General features: G+C 39.5%; 1 protein-coding gene across 3 annotated transcripts in view; it reads right to left on the bottom strand.

Annotated features, from left to right (window-relative positions):
• Positions 1 to 18,625, bottom strand: part of LOC148369932 (diacylglycerol kinase zeta-like) — a 66,452-nt gene that overhangs the window by 11,597 nt on the left and 36,230 nt on the right. For 2 of the 3 annotated variants that reach the window (XM_088332179.1, XM_088332180.1), the window contains 7 exons: positions 17,989 to 18,055; positions 15,966 to 16,006; positions 15,744 to 15,886; positions 14,847 to 14,930; positions 2,280 to 2,342; positions 2,140 to 2,193; positions 993 to 1,039 (listed from right to left, as the gene is read on the bottom strand). In XM_088332179.1, the coding sequence (XP_088188305.1) occupies positions 993 to 1,039; positions 2,140 to 2,193; positions 2,280 to 2,342; positions 14,847 to 14,930; positions 15,744 to 15,886; positions 15,966 to 16,006; positions 17,989 to 18,055 (499 nt within the window). Of the gene's footprint in view, positions 1 to 992; positions 1,040 to 2,139; positions 2,194 to 2,279; positions 2,343 to 9,124; positions 11,461 to 14,846; positions 14,931 to 15,743; positions 15,887 to 15,965; positions 16,007 to 17,988; positions 18,056 to 18,625 lie in introns of those variants that run through there. The other variant, XM_088332181.1, reaches the window with a different exon arrangement.

The following is an 18,625-nucleotide window of genomic DNA, read 5'->3' on the forward strand; positions in this document are numbered from 1 at the left end:
TCTGTTTGATGCAACCTACCTGACCTTATGGGATCTGTCAGTGTGTGTCAAAAACTAGCAAACATGAGAAGGCTCAAAAAGCCAACGTGCGCTGCATACAAATTGTCAACCAGCGGAGAGGCTTTTCGAAGATGCAATTTAGCTTACCTGAAGTTGCAATTGACTCAGATAGCATCTTTAATGAATTAGGGATTAGAAACGCAGAGCTACTGAAAGCATCATATTAGGTGCCTCACTATTATTTGATAGGATGTTTCCAGATCTACTGACAAAGCACTTGGCATGTTTTTTTCAAATTTGCTTTTGAAATTCATTGCATTTGTGATACTTCCAATATCTAAACAGTGCTTTCCATAAATAAAAGGCTACTTTGCCTGCAAAATAACATTTTATTGCAAGAACATGGAACTTCTGCATGAACGATGCATGAAATTTGCAAGAACTTTTCAGCACCCGATGTTTCCAGTGACGTTTAGTATATTTAAATCATTCCCAGAGGTTTGATACTTACTGATAAACTATTATAAAGGATTTGGCGCAGTTTTAATTTTTTTTTTTTAAGTTGGAAAAAAACCCCCACCCCAAAAAGTACTTTTATGTTTTGGCACTCAGGAACGATGCTTCTGAAAACATACTCTATGCATTATGGCATTGAACGAATTAAAAAACAAACTGGCAACTATTTCATATACTGTACAAATAGTATGGCAATTGAGAAACGGATAAAGTCCAGGACAATAATTACACAGGATAATTCCAAGGTAAAAAAAACTACCAGGAAAACAAATCATATTTAAAATGAGAGAAAGAGTGGGCAAGGGCAGAGAATCTGATCGCAGAACCTGCCTTGCTCCTTATTTTAATCCGCTTTGAGACAGGGAAGCGGTCAAGCTGCAAACTTGCATGTCAAGTGCAACGTAAATGAACCACAGCGTGTGTCTGTGTGTGTGTGTGTGTGTGTGTGTGTGTGTGTGTCTGCGTGTGTGCATTACTTTTCTCTTCTTCTCCTGCATTACTTGACTTCTGACCAGTTTCGTGTCTGGAGGAAGACCATCACAAATAAACATATGCAGGTTAGTCATGGTCTCTGTTTTTTCACACCAAAATCAATAGGCATCCTTACTAAGAAAAGCCCCTAAGGATGGACGAAATGAATTGAAGTTTACATTTAAAAAGGAATATGCAGCGCATAACACAAAGCGATTCAATATTCCATTTTAGTGGTCACAATCATTTTGTTACACTGCTTGCGGGCTTTTTCATGCTGACATATATTTCATTTTTCATTTCATTCTGTCACGTTGCATGTTAGCAAGAGGAATATGAGAATAAAATAAATACTTTAAGCATTTGAACAAATACAAATAATGCAATGAAATCCTGCTTCATGTGAGGTCTATTCAATTATGAACAACAGTGCTTTCATGAATTCAATCTTGTGTCTCAAATTAGAAAAGGTGAAATGATCCTCGACGTTAATGTTATTCAATTTGGTGATTGATAAGATTCGTAATTAATCAAACAACTATTTTTAATGTACACTTTAGCCATTTTTTCAGATTAACGTATTCTCCGCTCTATAAGGCAAACCCAAAAACCCAAATTGTCCACAAATTAATCTGGTGCAGCTTATGTATGAAAACAATTGTGAATGCATAGCAGTGTATTGTCGTATTTGTGCCATTTTTAATCAGTAGATTTTTAGCGCTGACCAAAAACGCATAACAACGGTGGCAACGGGGATCGAACCCAGATAGCGACAGTAAGAGCGTTGAATCTTGAAAAAGGGCCACTAGGAACATAGATGATAAAGGAAAAGGCAATGTCTCTTATCTCATGATGAAACTATTTTTAACCATGGTACCATATACAAATGTTAATGGAAAAGAAAAACAAAGTTATTAAAAATCAGTTCAAACATTTTCTTGGCTCAAACGTTAGCTTTTTTTGAATGTACTGTCAATACTGTATACCTACAGAACTCATAATAGTAGGGAGAAGAGCTAATGTAAGCAGGCATAATTAAGTACAAATGTCATTGAACGGTTACTCCAAGCAATAAGGGTAAAAATAGTCATTTGTAGTCAAACAATTTTGATCCATTTGATTTTGAGTGTTTTTATCCGTGGGAGAACTGACCTTATAGGTTTGAGCTCTTCATTAGTGTTGTTGGAGCGCTGGATGCAGCATTTCCTATAAACCACAAAGCATTGACACCATGTCTCAAGAGTAGAAAAGAAGGTGAGCGCTTGTATAACGTTACGCAACTGTTGACTAACCTTCGTAGCTTTCCGACCTCAGGTGCTGAACTCGGCGCTGAGGCAGTGCTGTCACTATTCATCCTGAAAGAAAGCACACTATGTGCTTGACCGGACCAGGTCTACGTACACAATGAAAGGTTGTGACACACTGCTATTAAAGGAAAACAAAAAGTGGAAATTTTCTGATCTCGTCTTAAAAAAGGGAAACGGAAATCCTCCACACACTTTTTAGACTCATACCAGTATACCCAGATATAAACCTAAGTGACTGTCGAATCATTTTTTATTTAGTGTGCATTCCCATGCCAGCAACTAACTTGGGGGTTGTGAGCGTGAATGCAGTTTAAAGTGGACCACCACACCCAACATAGGGGCACGTATTGGTTTTACATTGCGACAACAACACTGATACAAGTTGAGTCAAGTCATGTTTATTTAAACAGCAGTCTTTTGTTAAACAAAAAGGCTACATTCTAGGAATTCCCTGTGTTGAAAGGCTTGGACTTATGAAGGCCATTCATTATGGGTTTGAGATTATTCTGTTCAATAAATTTTTTTTCTAAGTGTTTGCACACAATACTCTGAAAACATTAAGTAGATATGTTGTATAGCTATCACATTCATTTAAATAATTGAGGTGCAATCACTTGGGAAAATATAACCGAGTACATTCAAAATCAACTTTTTAGTTTGCACTGCAAAATGTATGGTGAGAAAATTAATACCAAGTATTGTACGTTATTTTTCTCATTTTGCAAAAAAAAAAAAACGTTCAATAAATAAATTACAAAGTAAAAAAATAAATATTTAGAACAAGTATTTTTTTTTTAAATGGGCAAAAACAAGAAAAAGAAAATTTAAAAACAAACAAAAAATCCCACTTGAAAAAAATGATCCAATAAGGCAGACAGCCGATAATTTGCTCCTTTTTTTATTTAAATATTGTAGAATAGAATGGAAATTATCAATGTAAGATTTAAAATGCACAATGAAACTAAAAAGTGCCATCCTGATGCTTCAAGTACATTTTAAAGATAATAGGTTATGTAATTATTTTTATTCATAATATATTTTCAAAAGTAATCTTATTTGATAATTTTTTTAATATGGAAAAATGGCTTGGCGTTGCCAGGCCGATAGAAGATTGGTATTTTTTGCTTAGAGGGGTTGTTAGTGGGGAGCTGCAGTTCCCAATTTGCCTGCCAGAGGGCGGTATGGACTTCACGAAATATGACCAAACGATTAGCAAATGTTTATGAATTTTGTTGTAAGTTATTAGGGGTGCCTTCACATTGAACCTAGCTAAAGACACTTGCAGAGGCCTGAAGTACATCTCTGTAATACATTACGACAATCGGTTTAGCACTTTCAGAGCACAAACTAGCATACACCAATTGGGATTAATAAAGAAGTTTAATGAAATAATTAATTCAATTAGACTGGATAAAGTGTTAAGAAACGTGTTAAGTAGCGTAACATAAATAATACTTAAAATGAACAAAAAGTGGATCTCATCTCATTAGCTGCACCGCTTATCCTCAGTAGGGTCGCGGGTGTGCTGGAGCCCATCCCAGCAATCATCGGGCAGTGGGCACCCTGAACTGGTTGCCAGCCAATCGCGGGGCACACAGGGACAGACAACTCGCTCGCTCATTCACACCTAGGGACAATTTGGAGCGGCCAATCCACCTGAAATGCATGTCTTTGGAATGTGGGAGGAAACCGGAGTGCCCGCAGGAAACCCACGCAAGCACGGGAGAACATTCAAACTCCGCACAGTAAGTCCGGTAGCTGGATTTGAACCCACACAGGAGTTTCCCAAGACCTTAGAACTGTGCCGCACACGCGCTAACCACTGCGACGCGGTGCTGACCCAAAAAGTGGATCATTTATTCTAATTAAACCATTATTTCATCAGGCATCTGTGACCTTCATAACTAGATAGATAAATAGATAGATATACAGATATACAGACAAACATATTTACAGACAGATCGATAGATGGATTGATGGATAGATGATAAAGTCTGCTTGCTTACATATTCAACCATTAAATTACTTTTGTGCGTGTGTGCTTAAAAAGGCTATTGGGATAGTGGATAGGAGTTCTGTCTTTTTAAAAGGTCTCTCATAAATACGAAGCAATTCCTCATTTGAAAAGTCGATTCTACACAACAAAGTTTTTAGTTTCATGAAATTGAGAGACTGCACAGTCTGAAACGGGTAGGTTGATTCAGACGCAAAGACAGAATTTTTAAAGTTGTAACTAGAAAAGCAATAAGTTAAGCCTGGGCGTTCAATTTAAAAAAAAAAAGGATTAAGTCCCACTACTGTGTCACTTTGATAGAACTAGGTTGCGGAGGCTATAAAATAGTACGGTTCAGTAGAGCAGGACAAAGATTCATAAAGCCATGTCAGGATTCTCCACCAAGTGTATGAACTTATTGGACAGCAACAACTCTCAAGGGATGATCTTGAACTTCTGACACAACCTAAAACTGCTATACAGTATATGAAACAGAAAAGAAACTTATGCTGCTTCCTAAAATTTGCATTTTATGATTACTGAATTTGGTAAATCATTGAAAAGCAACTGACTGAGCTTATCAAGAGGAAACAAATTGAAGATTCTCTCGTTAAGCAAAACAAGAATAAAATATAACATCCTAGTACAATTTAGGATTATCGCTGCACAAGGCATACACTTTGAGTAAAACGCAAACGTTACATACCATGTCTACCATAGACAAATACACATATTTCAATATTTTATCACTAACTAAACAGTCAAGTGGGCAAAGGACATATTAATGAAAGGAGGTTAAGAAACAAATTGGATAATGGGGTTGTTTTTATTTTTGCACCCTTTTGTAGTTTCCTCTTACTAATGCAATTATACCAATATAAAGTTTAACTGATTTTCAAAGGCTTTAGCGGGTATTTTTTGTAACATTTTAAACAAAAACAATAGGCCACAGAGGGCAATCTCGTTAAATCAAATCAACTAGAAAGAGTACAAAAGGATATACAGAAACCCATCACTACTTCACGCTTCAGGTATCGCTGGTTCACTCCTTTGTGGATTTCTAATTGAACAGTCGTTGATATAAAACCAGGGGTAAGATCTTAAACCCTCTACTCCGCTCTCTTAGGAACGTATTGCTGCTGTGGGTGATGGCGCAATTTAATTTCAACCAGAGGTGAACCTGTCAACCAGACGGGCGACCTTAAAAAAGTCCCCCTCATATTACTAAGGGAACACAATAAAAATAAAAAAATATATATATTTCCCCCCGGGCAGCACGGCGGCGCAGTGGTTAGCGTGTGTGCGTCACAGTTCTGAGGTCATGAGATTGAACCTTCTGTGTGGAGTTTGCATGTTCTCCCCGTGCTTGCGTTGGTTTCCTCCGGGCACTCCGGTTTCCTCCCACATCCCAAAAACATGCATGTCAGGTTAATTGGCCAGTCCAAATTGTCTCTAGGTGTGAATAAGCGAGCTTGTCCCTGTGTGCCCTGCAACTGGCTGGCAACCAGTTTAGATAGATAGATAGAGATAGATAGATACTTTATTCATCCCCGCAGGGAAATTCACATTTCCAGCAGCATCCCTGAGCTGAGAACAGTACAATAATAAAGCCAAAAGAATACAATATACAAATACCCAGTGTGACGTGCAAATGCCCACTGTAGCGTGTTATATAGAGTAACTAAATAGTGCTACACAGAATACATAGTGCAGTAAGATTCGGTAATATCCAATGTAGGTGGTGTGGTTTAATGTGGGCCTTTACTCTGCCGGGTGGAGTTAAAGAGCCTCATGGCATGAGGAAGAAAAGATCTCTTCAGTCTGTCCGTAGTACAAGACAGTGACAGCAGTCTGTCGCTGAAACTGCTCTTCTGTCTGGAGATAATGAGGTGTAGTGGATGCGATGGATTGTCCATGATTGACCTCAGCTTTTTCAGTGCTCGTCTCTCAGCTACTGTTGTTAGGCTGTCCAGCTCTTTGCCCACAACAGAGCTCGCTTTCCTAGCCAGTTTGTTGAGACGAGAGGCATCCTTCTTCTTGACGCTGCCTCCCCAACACGCTGCCGCATAGAAGAGGGCGCTTGCCACTACTGTCTCAGAATATTTTCAGGAGCTTTTTGCAGATGTTGAAGGAGGCCAGCCTTCTGAGGAAGTAAAGTCGGCTTTGCCCTTTCCTACATAGAGCTTCTGTGTTGGCAGTCCAGTCCAGTTTGTTGTCCAGCTGCACACCCAGGTATTTGTAGGTCTGGACAAATTCTACACATTCTCCCTTGATGGTTACAGGAACTGGGTGAGTTCTGGTTCTCCTGAAGTCCACCACCATCTCTCTGGTCTTGGTGGTGTTTAGGTGCAGGTGGTTTGCGTCGCTCCATCGGACAAAGTCCTGAATCAATGTCCTGTACTCCTCCTCCTGCCCGTTTCTGATACATCCCACGATCGCAGTGTCGTCGGCAAACTTTTGCACATGGCAGGACTCAGAGTTGTACTTAAAGTCCGATGTATATAGAGTGAATAGGAACGGAGAGAGAACGGTCCCCTGCGGAGATCCTGTGCTGCTAACCACAGTGTCCGATGTACAGCCCCCCTGTTTCACATACTGGGGTCTGCCTGTCAGGTAGTCAGTAATCCATTCTACAAGGTGTGAGCTAACTCCCATCTCTGTAAGTTTCCTACTCAGTAGCAGAGGCTGTATGGTATTGAAGGCACTGGAGAAGTCCAAAAATGTAATCCTCACAGCCCCCTTCGCCCTATCCAGGTGAGAGAGGGATCGGTGTAACATGTATACTATAGCATCCTCCACTCCCACCTTCTCCTGGTAAGCAAATTGCAATGGGTCGATGGCGAGACGGACCTGTAGCCTCAGGTGGTGCAGCAGCAGCCGCTCCATGGTCTTCATCACATGTGATGTCAGGGCGACCGGCCTGAAGTCGTTGAGTTCCTCAGGTCTTGATTTCTTTGGGACTGGGATGATGCAGGATGTTTTCCACAGCTGAGGGACCCTCCCCTGTTCAAGGCTCAGGTTGAAGATGCGCTGTAGAGGGTCTCCCAGCTCAGACGCACAGGCTTTCAGCAGTCGGGGGGATACTCCATCCGGACCAGCTGCCTTGCTGGTTCGTAGCCTTCTCAGCTCTCCACACACCTGGGCTGAAGTTATTTTTAGTGGGGGGATGTCTTCCATGCTAGTGTCCAGAGGGGGAGGGGGAAGGACAGCTGCATTACTCAGGGGTGAGGATGAGGCGGAGTGGTCAAACCTGTTGAAAAAGTTGTTCAACTGGTTGACTTGCCCCACATCTATATCCACATCCACACCCTGCTTGGTGCTGCAGCCAGTAATTGTTTTCATCCCTTCCCACACCTCCTTCATGTTGTTGTTCTGCAGCTTTTTCTCCAACTTCCTCCTGTACTGCTCCTTTCCTTTCCGGAGCTGGACTTTGAGCTCCTTCTGTACTCGTTTTAGCTCCTGATGATCACCATTTTTAAAGGCCCTCTTCTTTTGGTTCAGAAGGCACTTGATGTCGCTCGTGATCCAGGGCTTGTTGTTGGCATAGCAGCGTACAGTCTTTATAGGAACAACATTGTCCATGCAGAACTTAATGTAGTCAGTAGTGCAGTTTGCCATCTCCTCAATGTCCCCACTGCTGGACCCTAGCAGGACATCCCAGTCCGTACATCCAAAGCAGTCTCTCAGAGCCTGCTCTGCCTCGGTGGACCATTTTCTGAATGAGCGTGTGTTTGTTGGTAGCCTCCTCACTTTTGGTTTGTACTGTGGTTTAAGCAGAATGAGGTTGTGGTCTCCTTTTCCAAGGGCAGGCAGTGGTTTAGCGCTGTATGCATTTTTTATATTCGCATACAGAAGGTCAATAGTCCTATTTCCCCTGGTCTTGCAGTTCACATACTGGACGAAAGAGGGCAGTGTCTTATCAAGAGTCACGTGGTTGAAGTCCCCAGAGATTAACATTGCAGCCTCCGGGTGTTGTGTCTGAAGTTTTGCCACCGCGGAGTGGATGACGTCACACGCTACTTCCGCATCAGCGCGCGGTGGGATGTAAACAATGACAGCAATGGCGTGTCCGAACTCTCTGGGCATGTAATAGGGACGAAGACTTACAGCCAAAAGTTCGACATCACGGCAGCAGATAGAAATCTTTGTTTTTACATGCCCGGGGTTACACCACCTCGTGTTCACGTAGATAGCCAGTCCCCCTCCTTTGCGCTTCCCACTGACTTTTGTCCCTCTGTCAGCCCGAACAGCGCAGAAGCCGTTTAGCGCGATTTTAGCGTCCGTGATGCTAGACGTAAGCCACGTTTCTGTAAAGCAAAGCAAGCTGCACTCCCTGTATGCTTTGATGTCTTTCACAAGCACAGTCAGTTCGTCGATCTTATTCGGTAGGGAGTTGACATTCCCCATGATTATGGACGGTACCGTGGGCTTATATCGCCACTTCGCCGCTAGCCGCTTAGCCTTTACCTTAGCACCGGCTCTGCAACCCCGGTAGGGTCGCCTCACCTCGTTAGGTAAAAGGGGGACCGTGCCGGCTCGAGAGTTCTTCAGGTCGAGGAGTAGGTTTCTTGAATATACGTATTTTTGCGAGTTGAAACCCATATCCATAGGATAGAAAGTAATCCAAGTGTTGCAAGGCACTGATAAAGTAAGCAAAATAAATAAATAAATAAGTAAATCACAAAAGTAGCGAAAATAACACGGGAGCTGCTGGAGTGGCTGCCATTCGTGACGGCGCCGGAAGTATATATGTCCCCTGCCCACTGCCCGAAGATAGCTGGGATGGGCTCCAGCAAACCCGCGACCCTACTGAGGATAAGCGGTGCAGATAATGGATGGATGGGTGTGGAAACAAGACTTTGCTTGTGTACTGGTGTGTTTGGTGTCATTGTCTTGTTGAAACACCCTTTTCATGCATGTCCTCTTTAGCTACTGCACCTACTGATAACTTGATAAAATATACTAAAAACCTATTCTATATATTCTGGGTAGTCACAATGCACTGCTATCAATTTGAACAGCATGGCATTTGCTTCTAGAGGGGTCAAATGCAATCATAACATTCATATATACATGTACATTATTTTCACGTTAAGAAATCTTCATTTTTTTCTGCCCAAAACACATGGGGATGAAGTGACATTAAAAATTGTAGGCCATGACAGTTTCATAAAGAAAAGTGTTGAAACTTGTACATCCTGAGTCTTCACAAATAAAATATAAATTTTCTGGGGGGTTTTCGGGCGCGGTCATGTCAACCAAGTAAATTAGCCAGTTCAGGTAATATCGGGTGTCAATACTTGCTGGCCAGGTCGGGTCACACTGGATTTTTTAGGCCAAATCTTACCTTCAATATCAACGTATCATTCGTTTTTGATCAGGGAGAGCTCATATCAAGTGCTGCACGTGGCAGATTGTGTGTGTGTGTATTTGGTGGGTGTGACTGTAATAGGCTGGTGTATGCTGTCAAGCTAACAGCCGGGGTGGGCATGCGCAATCTATGTCTCTGAATCAAAACGAGATGGCAAAGATAGAAAGGATAGCGACCGCTAGCTTTTAGCAGCTCGTTACATTGAAAAGAAATTCTAAATTTGAATCCGACTATGAAGAAAGTCATGCTAGAGAAAGAAATGCTGATTTGACAGGTGCTCCATAGATTGTTATCGCGTCCGGCAAATCGACTGAGGCGGTGTTGGGAGAAAAAGCAATACGGAGGCTGAAGGGCTGGCCTAATGCTACAGCTGAACTAACAACCCTCACAACCTATCCCTCCAGAGCCTGTATTTCAGCAACTCTAGATCCATTAACCATGAAATAAATGACCTGGGGCTGCAACTTGTGAGAATCCGCTACATTTGGGACTTTTTGAATTTAATCATCGTGGAAACTTGGCTCAAACCGTGGACACCCAATGCTACTGCGCAGCTGGCCAGCCGCTCTCTAAATTGTTTTCTTAATCTGAAAGGAGAAGCTCTAAAATGTTGTTTTACTTTTGATTAATGACAATAAAACCATCTATTCAACTGCCATTAAGTGTTGTGTGTTATTATTTGTAGATATATTGTTGTTAATGTGTTAAAGTATTATACTCCCAGTCGGTAATGGCGTCATGTTGAGGTAAGTTTAATCCTATGAGGGCTTTAATGAAGGTGGTTATTTACAAAAAGGGTATACGTTTTTTAGGCAAAACCACAATTGAAGAATAAAGTAAACAAAGAGGTCAGAGAAATCATTCATTCACTCCATTTGAAAGGTTTAAAGCTCAACCACCTGATTAGCTATAACACAGACACTAAGTGGTATAAACATTGCACATCTTTACAGAGACACTTCTGTATTCACGATTTCTTTAGTCATTCTTTTTCAAACCTTGGTCACATCAACATTTTATATGCCTGAATAAGAAGGTGAATGTACCTAAAAAGAAAGTACTTTTGATGAGAGAGAATACATTGCTCCAAGCACAAATAGACCTACATTTGGGTGTCCTGTATTGAAATCATTCACCCGCAACTGCAAGATAAGAGACATTTTTTCGCTAGCATGAAAGTCAGAAAAAAGTAGCAAGTTACGGTACTCAAAAGTTATTTTCAACAGGGGGTACAAGGATGCTTAATTAGCGCCGTGCCCAATTAAGAATTGACAAACATTTTTTCGAGGAAATAATGATCCTGCCTACATAAATACCAGACGTTTATCTCAAATGGTGCCAAACAATTTTTGCCATTTTAACTAGTTTTTGAAGGCCTACAGAAATTTTAGTTCCTTGGCTTTATTGGCATAGGACATATCAACAGAAAGCCTGAACTTTACTTTCATAAGAAAAAGGATGTTTCTAACTTTGACCATTGATTATTAGTTGAACAATGCCAAGTTTATTGAAATTACTTATTTTAAAGAAATACTTCTGAGACAAACAGCTTTTGGTGAAAGAACGCATTTCATCCAGGGTGCTTTTTTTTAATCAATATCTAATGCTTTCCAAAAAGCCCAAAGGCACGTATGCATGAATTATGAATGAGCGATGCATGAACTTTGAAAAAACTTTCCAACATCCGATTTTTCCAGTGAAGCGTTAACATGATTTCAGTCACCATGGCGATCGGGTTCCTTAGGGTCATGCACGAAACTTCATCTCTCTCTGACGAGACAATGACGATGGGACTTTGTCATCTATTTTGAAAAGAAAGGTTCCTTTAAAGCTCTGTTGCCCATTTATTCATGTGTTAGGAGTCTCACTTCACTGCTTCAGTACGTTTACTTGCTACGTAGGGCCGCCTACACACTCATTCCCCAGAAAAGGGAGGTGAGGGCTTCCTAGATGTGGTCAAAGACCTGATCAAAGCCAATCACTAATGGGAATTTATCAAACTGAAATCATTAACAAGGGCTTGATCCTTATTGATAAGCAGCTGCAAACCCTTTACTCTAATATTTTTAAAAACTTAATAAGTGCCAGACGATTTTTTCTCGAAAAGGAAGTGCTGGTGCCAGTCAACTTTTGCCATTTTGACTGATTTTTGAAGGCCTAGAGAAAATTGGGCTCTTCGCTATAAATGCATAGTACTAAAAAAAGCTTTAACCCATGCCTTTTTTTAGGAAAGAAAATGCTTCCAGCTTTTACAATGTATAGTAAACAAGAGTTGAACATTGCTAAGTTTCTCAATAAAACAAGAAAAATGTATTTTTACATTTTGGCACTCGGGGAATATGTTTCTGACAACATATTTATACAATATGGCATAGAGTGAGTGAAATATAAGGCATCAGTCGCCTCATCCAAATCCTCAGCATTTTCCGTTATCATTGACTTGAAAAACCGCTATATAAATGCAGACCATTTACGATTTATAACAAACTGTCTAGGTTCTTTTTTTTCATGTTGAGCTTTTGTTTTTTTAAAAATGTTAACCTTTCAACCCTAGAGGAAAATTCGTAAGAAAGGAAAAAAAAATTGTGTTTTGTGTGTAGGTGTTTGTCAGAGACCAGGTGATGGAGAGAAGCTAAGAGGGGGATGTAATTATCGTGGGAGGGATATTGTTCACCTCTGGCCGAGCGTAGGCAAATTGCTCCGCGGCTCTCATCTGTGTGTGAGAATGCGCATGTGTTTGTGTGTGCGTGCACAGGCATCGAAATACTGGAAAACGAGGTGATTCAAGAGCTCTGACGTGCAATTTCATTTCTTTTCTCCATCAACTTTTTTTGCTTTACAATCTCTCTCTCCATCCCTCCCTAGGTCTCTCTCCAAAGTGCACAAATGCCTCTCATCTCTGCACCTCATCTGCCCACTTAATCCACTCAGGATTGCAAATCAGACTGCCAACACAAACACATGTACACACTTGCCACGAGCCAATATATTTCACAAAATAACACGTCGTCCTGGATGTCAACTTCTCAGATCAGAGTACTTAACCACCATCTAAGTAAGTTGCTACCTAGAAATTTGTGCGATATTCGAGACCAGAACTCCTTATCTAGCAATTACAAGGATTCTGTTAGACTAGTGTCGATGTCAGCAACCTGCAGCTCTAGCACTGGCTCTGAGGAGCAAACATTCCTAACAATTTTCAAGGCTGTATGTTTAAAAAATAGCAGGTCATTTAGTGCCATAACATTTGAATATGTTTACAAGAGTATTGTCACTGAGTGCCAAAACATAAAAGTATGTCTTTTTATTTTTTTTTAAAAATATTCTAAAAGGCTTTGATAAAGGCTGACCAGTAAGTATCAAGCCTCTCGGAATGATTTCAGTATGATAAATAACCACTAAATGGCAGGAATGGCTTTGATCAGACCTTTGTCTACACATTGAGGAGCCCCCACTTCCTGGTTTTGCTTACTCTTAACAGCGATTGGGAGTGTGTGGCCGGCCAGTGAATGACTGAAACACGAGTCATTCATGCGCGAGTTTAGAGTTCTTGCAATAAAATGTTATTTTGCAAGCAAAGTGCCCATAGGTTTAATTGAAAGAATTGTTTTGATATTTGAGGTATCAGAAATGCAAAAACAAAAAATAAATAAACAACCTTAGTGAAAGTTCTGCTTGAAATGCATCCATGCATTGCACCTGCACTTCCCATTTGAGAAACATCTAGCATTGAATGAGTTAAACAAGGATATTTGATGTATAAATATTTTTAATGGTTATTAATATTATTTTTATTTATTTTATATAGCCAAAATGATTCATCCACTATTGCACATCCATTATTTAAGATTTATTTTAAATTTGCAAAAACGGAATCAAATGTATTTTGTTCCATATACACGTGTACCAGAATGACAATAAAGTATAACTGAATTTGACTCTTTTTTTTATTTTAATACGTCTAAATGTTTTTGTCTATTTTTCATTTTTTCGCCGCTCCAGATATTTCATTTACTTTAGGATGTTAAGGCTCTTTCAACATTTTTAGTTGCTGACCCCAAGACAAGGGTTTTTTTGTCAATTAATTTTTCATTAATTAAAGTAACAAATATGCACTAAATCAAAACATTAAGCATAAACAGCAAAATCTAAAATCTTCTGGTGGAGGCAGTGCAAGTTTAAATCCGTGCACCCACATAAACGTTTGGATTTCATTTAGCAGCATTTGTCACAGCAGAGTGAGGAAATGTGAAAACATTAATATTCATGAGTACAGTATACTCCTACACGGAAATAGTGTATGCTTACACCCAGGCATCGACACAAACAGGCCTGCTCTTGCCTACTTCACGCAGGCTTTGCCATCTAACAGGCTCGGCATTCCCAATAGCCCCATTCACAGTGAGCCAGCCAATCTAATCCCAGAGCACCTACTACACCACCTTCTGCGTGTGGATGTCATCATGTAACCAATTTGTATAACCTCTAATATGCTTCGTGCTCTAAGCTTGTGTTTTCAGATTTACTTTTTCTTATGCAGTGTGGACTATTCTAAAGGCTTTGAGGAAGGCTGATCATTAAGTATCACGCCTCGGGGAATGATTTCAGTATGATAAATTACCACAAGATGGCAGGCTGAATTTAGACATCCTACGTTGCCGTTATTAATCCAATAACCAGAGACCCAATTATCTCGATAATATTGATTACATTTGATATCCCCATTATTTAAACGGTTGGAGTGCCATGTCAAATCTCGTTGCATAGAATGTTTTACAACGTTGATATCAATGACAATAAAAACAATTCTGATTAAGCATACAACAGAATTATTCTCATCACGTGTTTATATTAAGAGTTAATCCCAACTGCTAAATCATTAAATGGCTCAAAGTGGGGCAGATCAATATCAATTTGATAGAGCTTGCTACAAGCGAGATAAAGCATACAAGGCACTTTTACAATGTATGAAATAGGCTGTAGCACATTAATAGCGATGGTTTCAATATTATTTAAAATCACAAAACATGTCTATTCATTGTAGTGAGCCTACCCACTTGTTAAAAAAACGCTTTATTTAGCCACAACTGAAACCAGAACTGCCACTGTATAAAATTGATCAGATATTGTCATGTAGATATTAAACACAATTTTAAAAAGTTGATTTTGGGAGAAAGTGTATCCTTACTTGTAAGAAGGTGAGGATGGAGAAAGGCAGCCAGCCACTGGGAACACAAACAGATCATCTGGGTCCTCATTTAAGCCGCTTTCACTAAATGTGAGAAGAAAAAAAAATTATACATACATATATATATATATATATATATATATATACATATATACACATACATACATACATACATACATATGTGCATATATATATATATATATATATATATATATATATATTGAATTAAATAACAACAATTCATTGATGATTAGAAATAGACAACTGATTGCAAAAATATACACAAAGTCGATTGGTCAGCAGGCTCTCATCCGTCAAAGGCCTGCTGACCTACTGCTTTTCCACATGGTATGGGAGCTGTAATGAAGTGGACAGAGGGAGGTTGCAGCAAAGAGTAAAAGGAGCACAGTTCATCATTGCCAGCCCGTTCCCCTCCCTAATGGACATCTACTCCACTCCTGCTTCAGCCCAAAACATCATCATGGACAGGTTATATCTAGGCGTCCAGATCTTTGACCTACTGCCCCTTGGAAGACTTACAGGTGCATCAGAGCATGAACTAACAGATTAAGGATTGGTTTTCTCCCAAAAGCCATTACCACCCTCAACTCCCATCTACATTTTTTATGAGCATACTGTTCTGTACAAATTTCACTGTAAATATGCACATATTCTATATCATTATTGTATCGTATTTAACACTTTTTATCCTTTCGCAAATGTTTACCTTTTTAATTTGTTTTACTTGCACTGAAAGAAGCCCTCCAATTCCGTTACACTTGAATAATACACAATAAAGACAATAAAGTTCCTCCATTCAAACAGAGTTCAGTGTAAAAGTGCCATTAACATCTCTGTGGGTTAAATCTTGACACACACAGGGATATTCAGACCTACCCGTTGTTGGCCAAGCTTGAAGAAGGATGAACCAGATAAGGCATGGCCGTAGGAGAGGTGGCAACTGTCATTGTAACTATCAGTTCTGGGTCGAGGATAAAGAGCTCCTCATGGGAGATTTCAGAGACATAGTTGAGATGTTCCTGAAAAGACATTTATTGAAGTGATTTAAGGCCCTTCATGGTCATCGCATTGGGGTTTACAATAAGAATAGGAACCTACCTGTCCTCGGTCTATTCTATAAAAACGATCAGCTGTTGTAGCTGTGGAGGAAAATACAGATTGGGAAGATACTTCATTTTAGTCTTCAACAAATTTATAAACAATTCTGGATTCAAATCAACCTTCACTTTGAAAAAAAACCTGATATCAAATACTGTGTACATCTCATTGACTCTATTTCTCATTCAAATTTTGTGTGATTAGTATTGGTTCCCTCTTAGTTGCATTTAAATCAGGTGTGTTAAAACAATAGCAGAAAAAGTACTGGATTTAGTCAAAAACATAAGCAAGTCTGTTGCATTAAGTTTTCTTTCACTGTATTTATTTTTACTACACTGAATCTACATTGTCTTCCCAGTGTTTCCATCTTTAGTGCATCTTTTTTTGGGGTCAAACTCCGCAAAGATTCCATGAGCTTCTTAGGAATTCTTAATGTGTTCAATACCCCGGGGTTTTTCTGATTTCGTTTACACGAGACTTATCAAAAGTTTGATCATGTTTATCATATCCAACGGTAAATATAATTTACATCATTGGTTATTTGGGAGTTTGAACCATTTTTTTTTTTATTTTTTTTTATTATTTATTAGACCCGGTTAATGGGGAACAAAACCACCCGCAAAAAGTGAACATCTGCAAAGTAGCGACGTCCCTTCAAAAAAAAAAAAAAAAAAAGCTTTGAATCCACGAACGTCGAACTGCGAAGTAGCGAGGTCACACTGTATATATATATGTTCCACTGTGATGCCATGTTTTAAACTATCCTGTTTTTAACACCGCCAGATCAGCCTCATTAGGGTTGCAGTTAGGTCTGAGCCTTTCCCAGTTGACTTTGAGCAAGCAGTACAGTGTTGACTGTTGGCCAGCATATCTCCAAGCACAGACAACCATCACACTCACATTAATACATGGATTTAAAATGTACGGCCAATGGCCTGGATCCGTGGATGATTTACTCCAGCCCACCATACATTTCTGAGTGATTCAATATAAGAAGCAAGTCTAAGTCATTTCTATCAAAAGTTGTGATTTTTAAAATAAATGCAAACCAAACGCTCCCTCTTGTCAGTAGATGGCAGTAATCACTTTAGTAGGCCAAGCCTTGTAGTTCGATTTGATGTAGTCTTTTGTTATTCCCTATGCACTGCTAAAACTTGTCTTTTGTATTCCTTTTTCATCCATTACAAATCAGAATGAGAATTCAGGCAAAAATAATTTTTGTTTTCCCATTTGAGTTTGTATACCGTAGTGAGTTGATTCAGGTGTAAAACTGCATTCACTTAACTGCTAAAATAAACGAGTTAACGCATTCAATGCCAGAGAAAATGTTAATTGCCATTGTTTGTGAATAAATGTTTGATTATTTGTGAATAAATGTTTTATTATTTTTACATGAATCTTTGTGGATTGTGAAAGGAAGCTTGTGTACCCATCATAAAACTAAGCAAGCAAGGGGAATTATATGTTATCATATTGTGTTGCCGTTTCAAACAAGTAAGCTCAAACTGTAGCAGTAACAACTTTGACTAAAGTCCAATATGTTTAACAGTGTTAAGCATAACACCAGTGTTTATCCATATCAGAAGGCACACGTTTCCCAGAAGCCCATGTTGGCAGATAAAGCAAAAGCTGTTAAGAAGTGAAAATAATGAACTGTGTGGGTTCTCTCTCGGGCAGCCATCTGAGCGGCTGAAAACATGAAACTTAAGGCAATGTAGGCAAAGTTTATCTGTACAATTCTATCCGTCTCCAGACGAGGTTTTGAAAAAAAAAAGAAAAAAAATCTACCCATTCAAAAATGCCGTTTAAAATCAGAACAATCGTGTTCTCATTTTTATCTTCATCATTTTGTTTTAGAGTATGATTGGACTACACTGAAAGCAATTTTGGAGTAAGCCTGTGGATTTTTTTAAACATCATGCAAATGATAAGGAGAAATATCTTTTAATTCCCACAATTTATTTCACCATTAATTAAAAAAATCCACAGCAATAACGGAAAAGATCAAAACTATATTACTTACAATCAAGGAAACACCATTTAGGTGATAATCGCTGTGTGGAAACATTCTTTGTCTTTGTAGCTTCATCCTACAACAAAAACAAGAACAATTAAAATAGAAACCTTGAAGTTAAAGATGGGGAAAAGAAACAATTGGACTCTGAAGCTACATACTTGAACATTTAATGACAAGACAAAACAGATTGTCTTATATTTTATCCTTCAGTTTGTCAAAATTATGCAGCATCTGCATAACGCAATCAACCCAAAAGCATTTGCCTACTTCCTCAGGACTATTTCGGCTCCTTTTAGCCTGAGCAGATGCATGAAAGCACAGGTGCAACCAACCACTTCTGCAGTTTGTCTCAGTTCATTCACAGGGTCTCCCAGGATTTTTCAATTCAAATTTAAGACTTTTTAAGACCTTTTCAAGACCACATCCAATGAAATTCAAGACTAATCTTGCACCTATTTAGGCGCAGAGTCATGACAGACCCAGGGGCCTGACGCCACCCTGCCGCGACGGCAGGTACTTGAAAGCCCTGCACCAAAAGAATAGCATACTTGGCGGCTGAGGTTGGGTTTGCAAGGCCAGCGACCGACCGCCCTGACACAGGCAACGGGTGGGCTATGTGGGGGCAAACTGGAACGGTCTGGGG

This window comes from Urocampus carinirostris, chromosome 3 (assembly GCF_059441175.1).
Source record: "Urocampus carinirostris isolate Australia breed hairy pipefish chromosome 3, RoL_Ucar_1.0, whole genome shotgun sequence".
NCBI lineage: Eukaryota > Metazoa > Chordata > Actinopteri > Syngnathiformes > Syngnathidae > Urocampus > Urocampus carinirostris.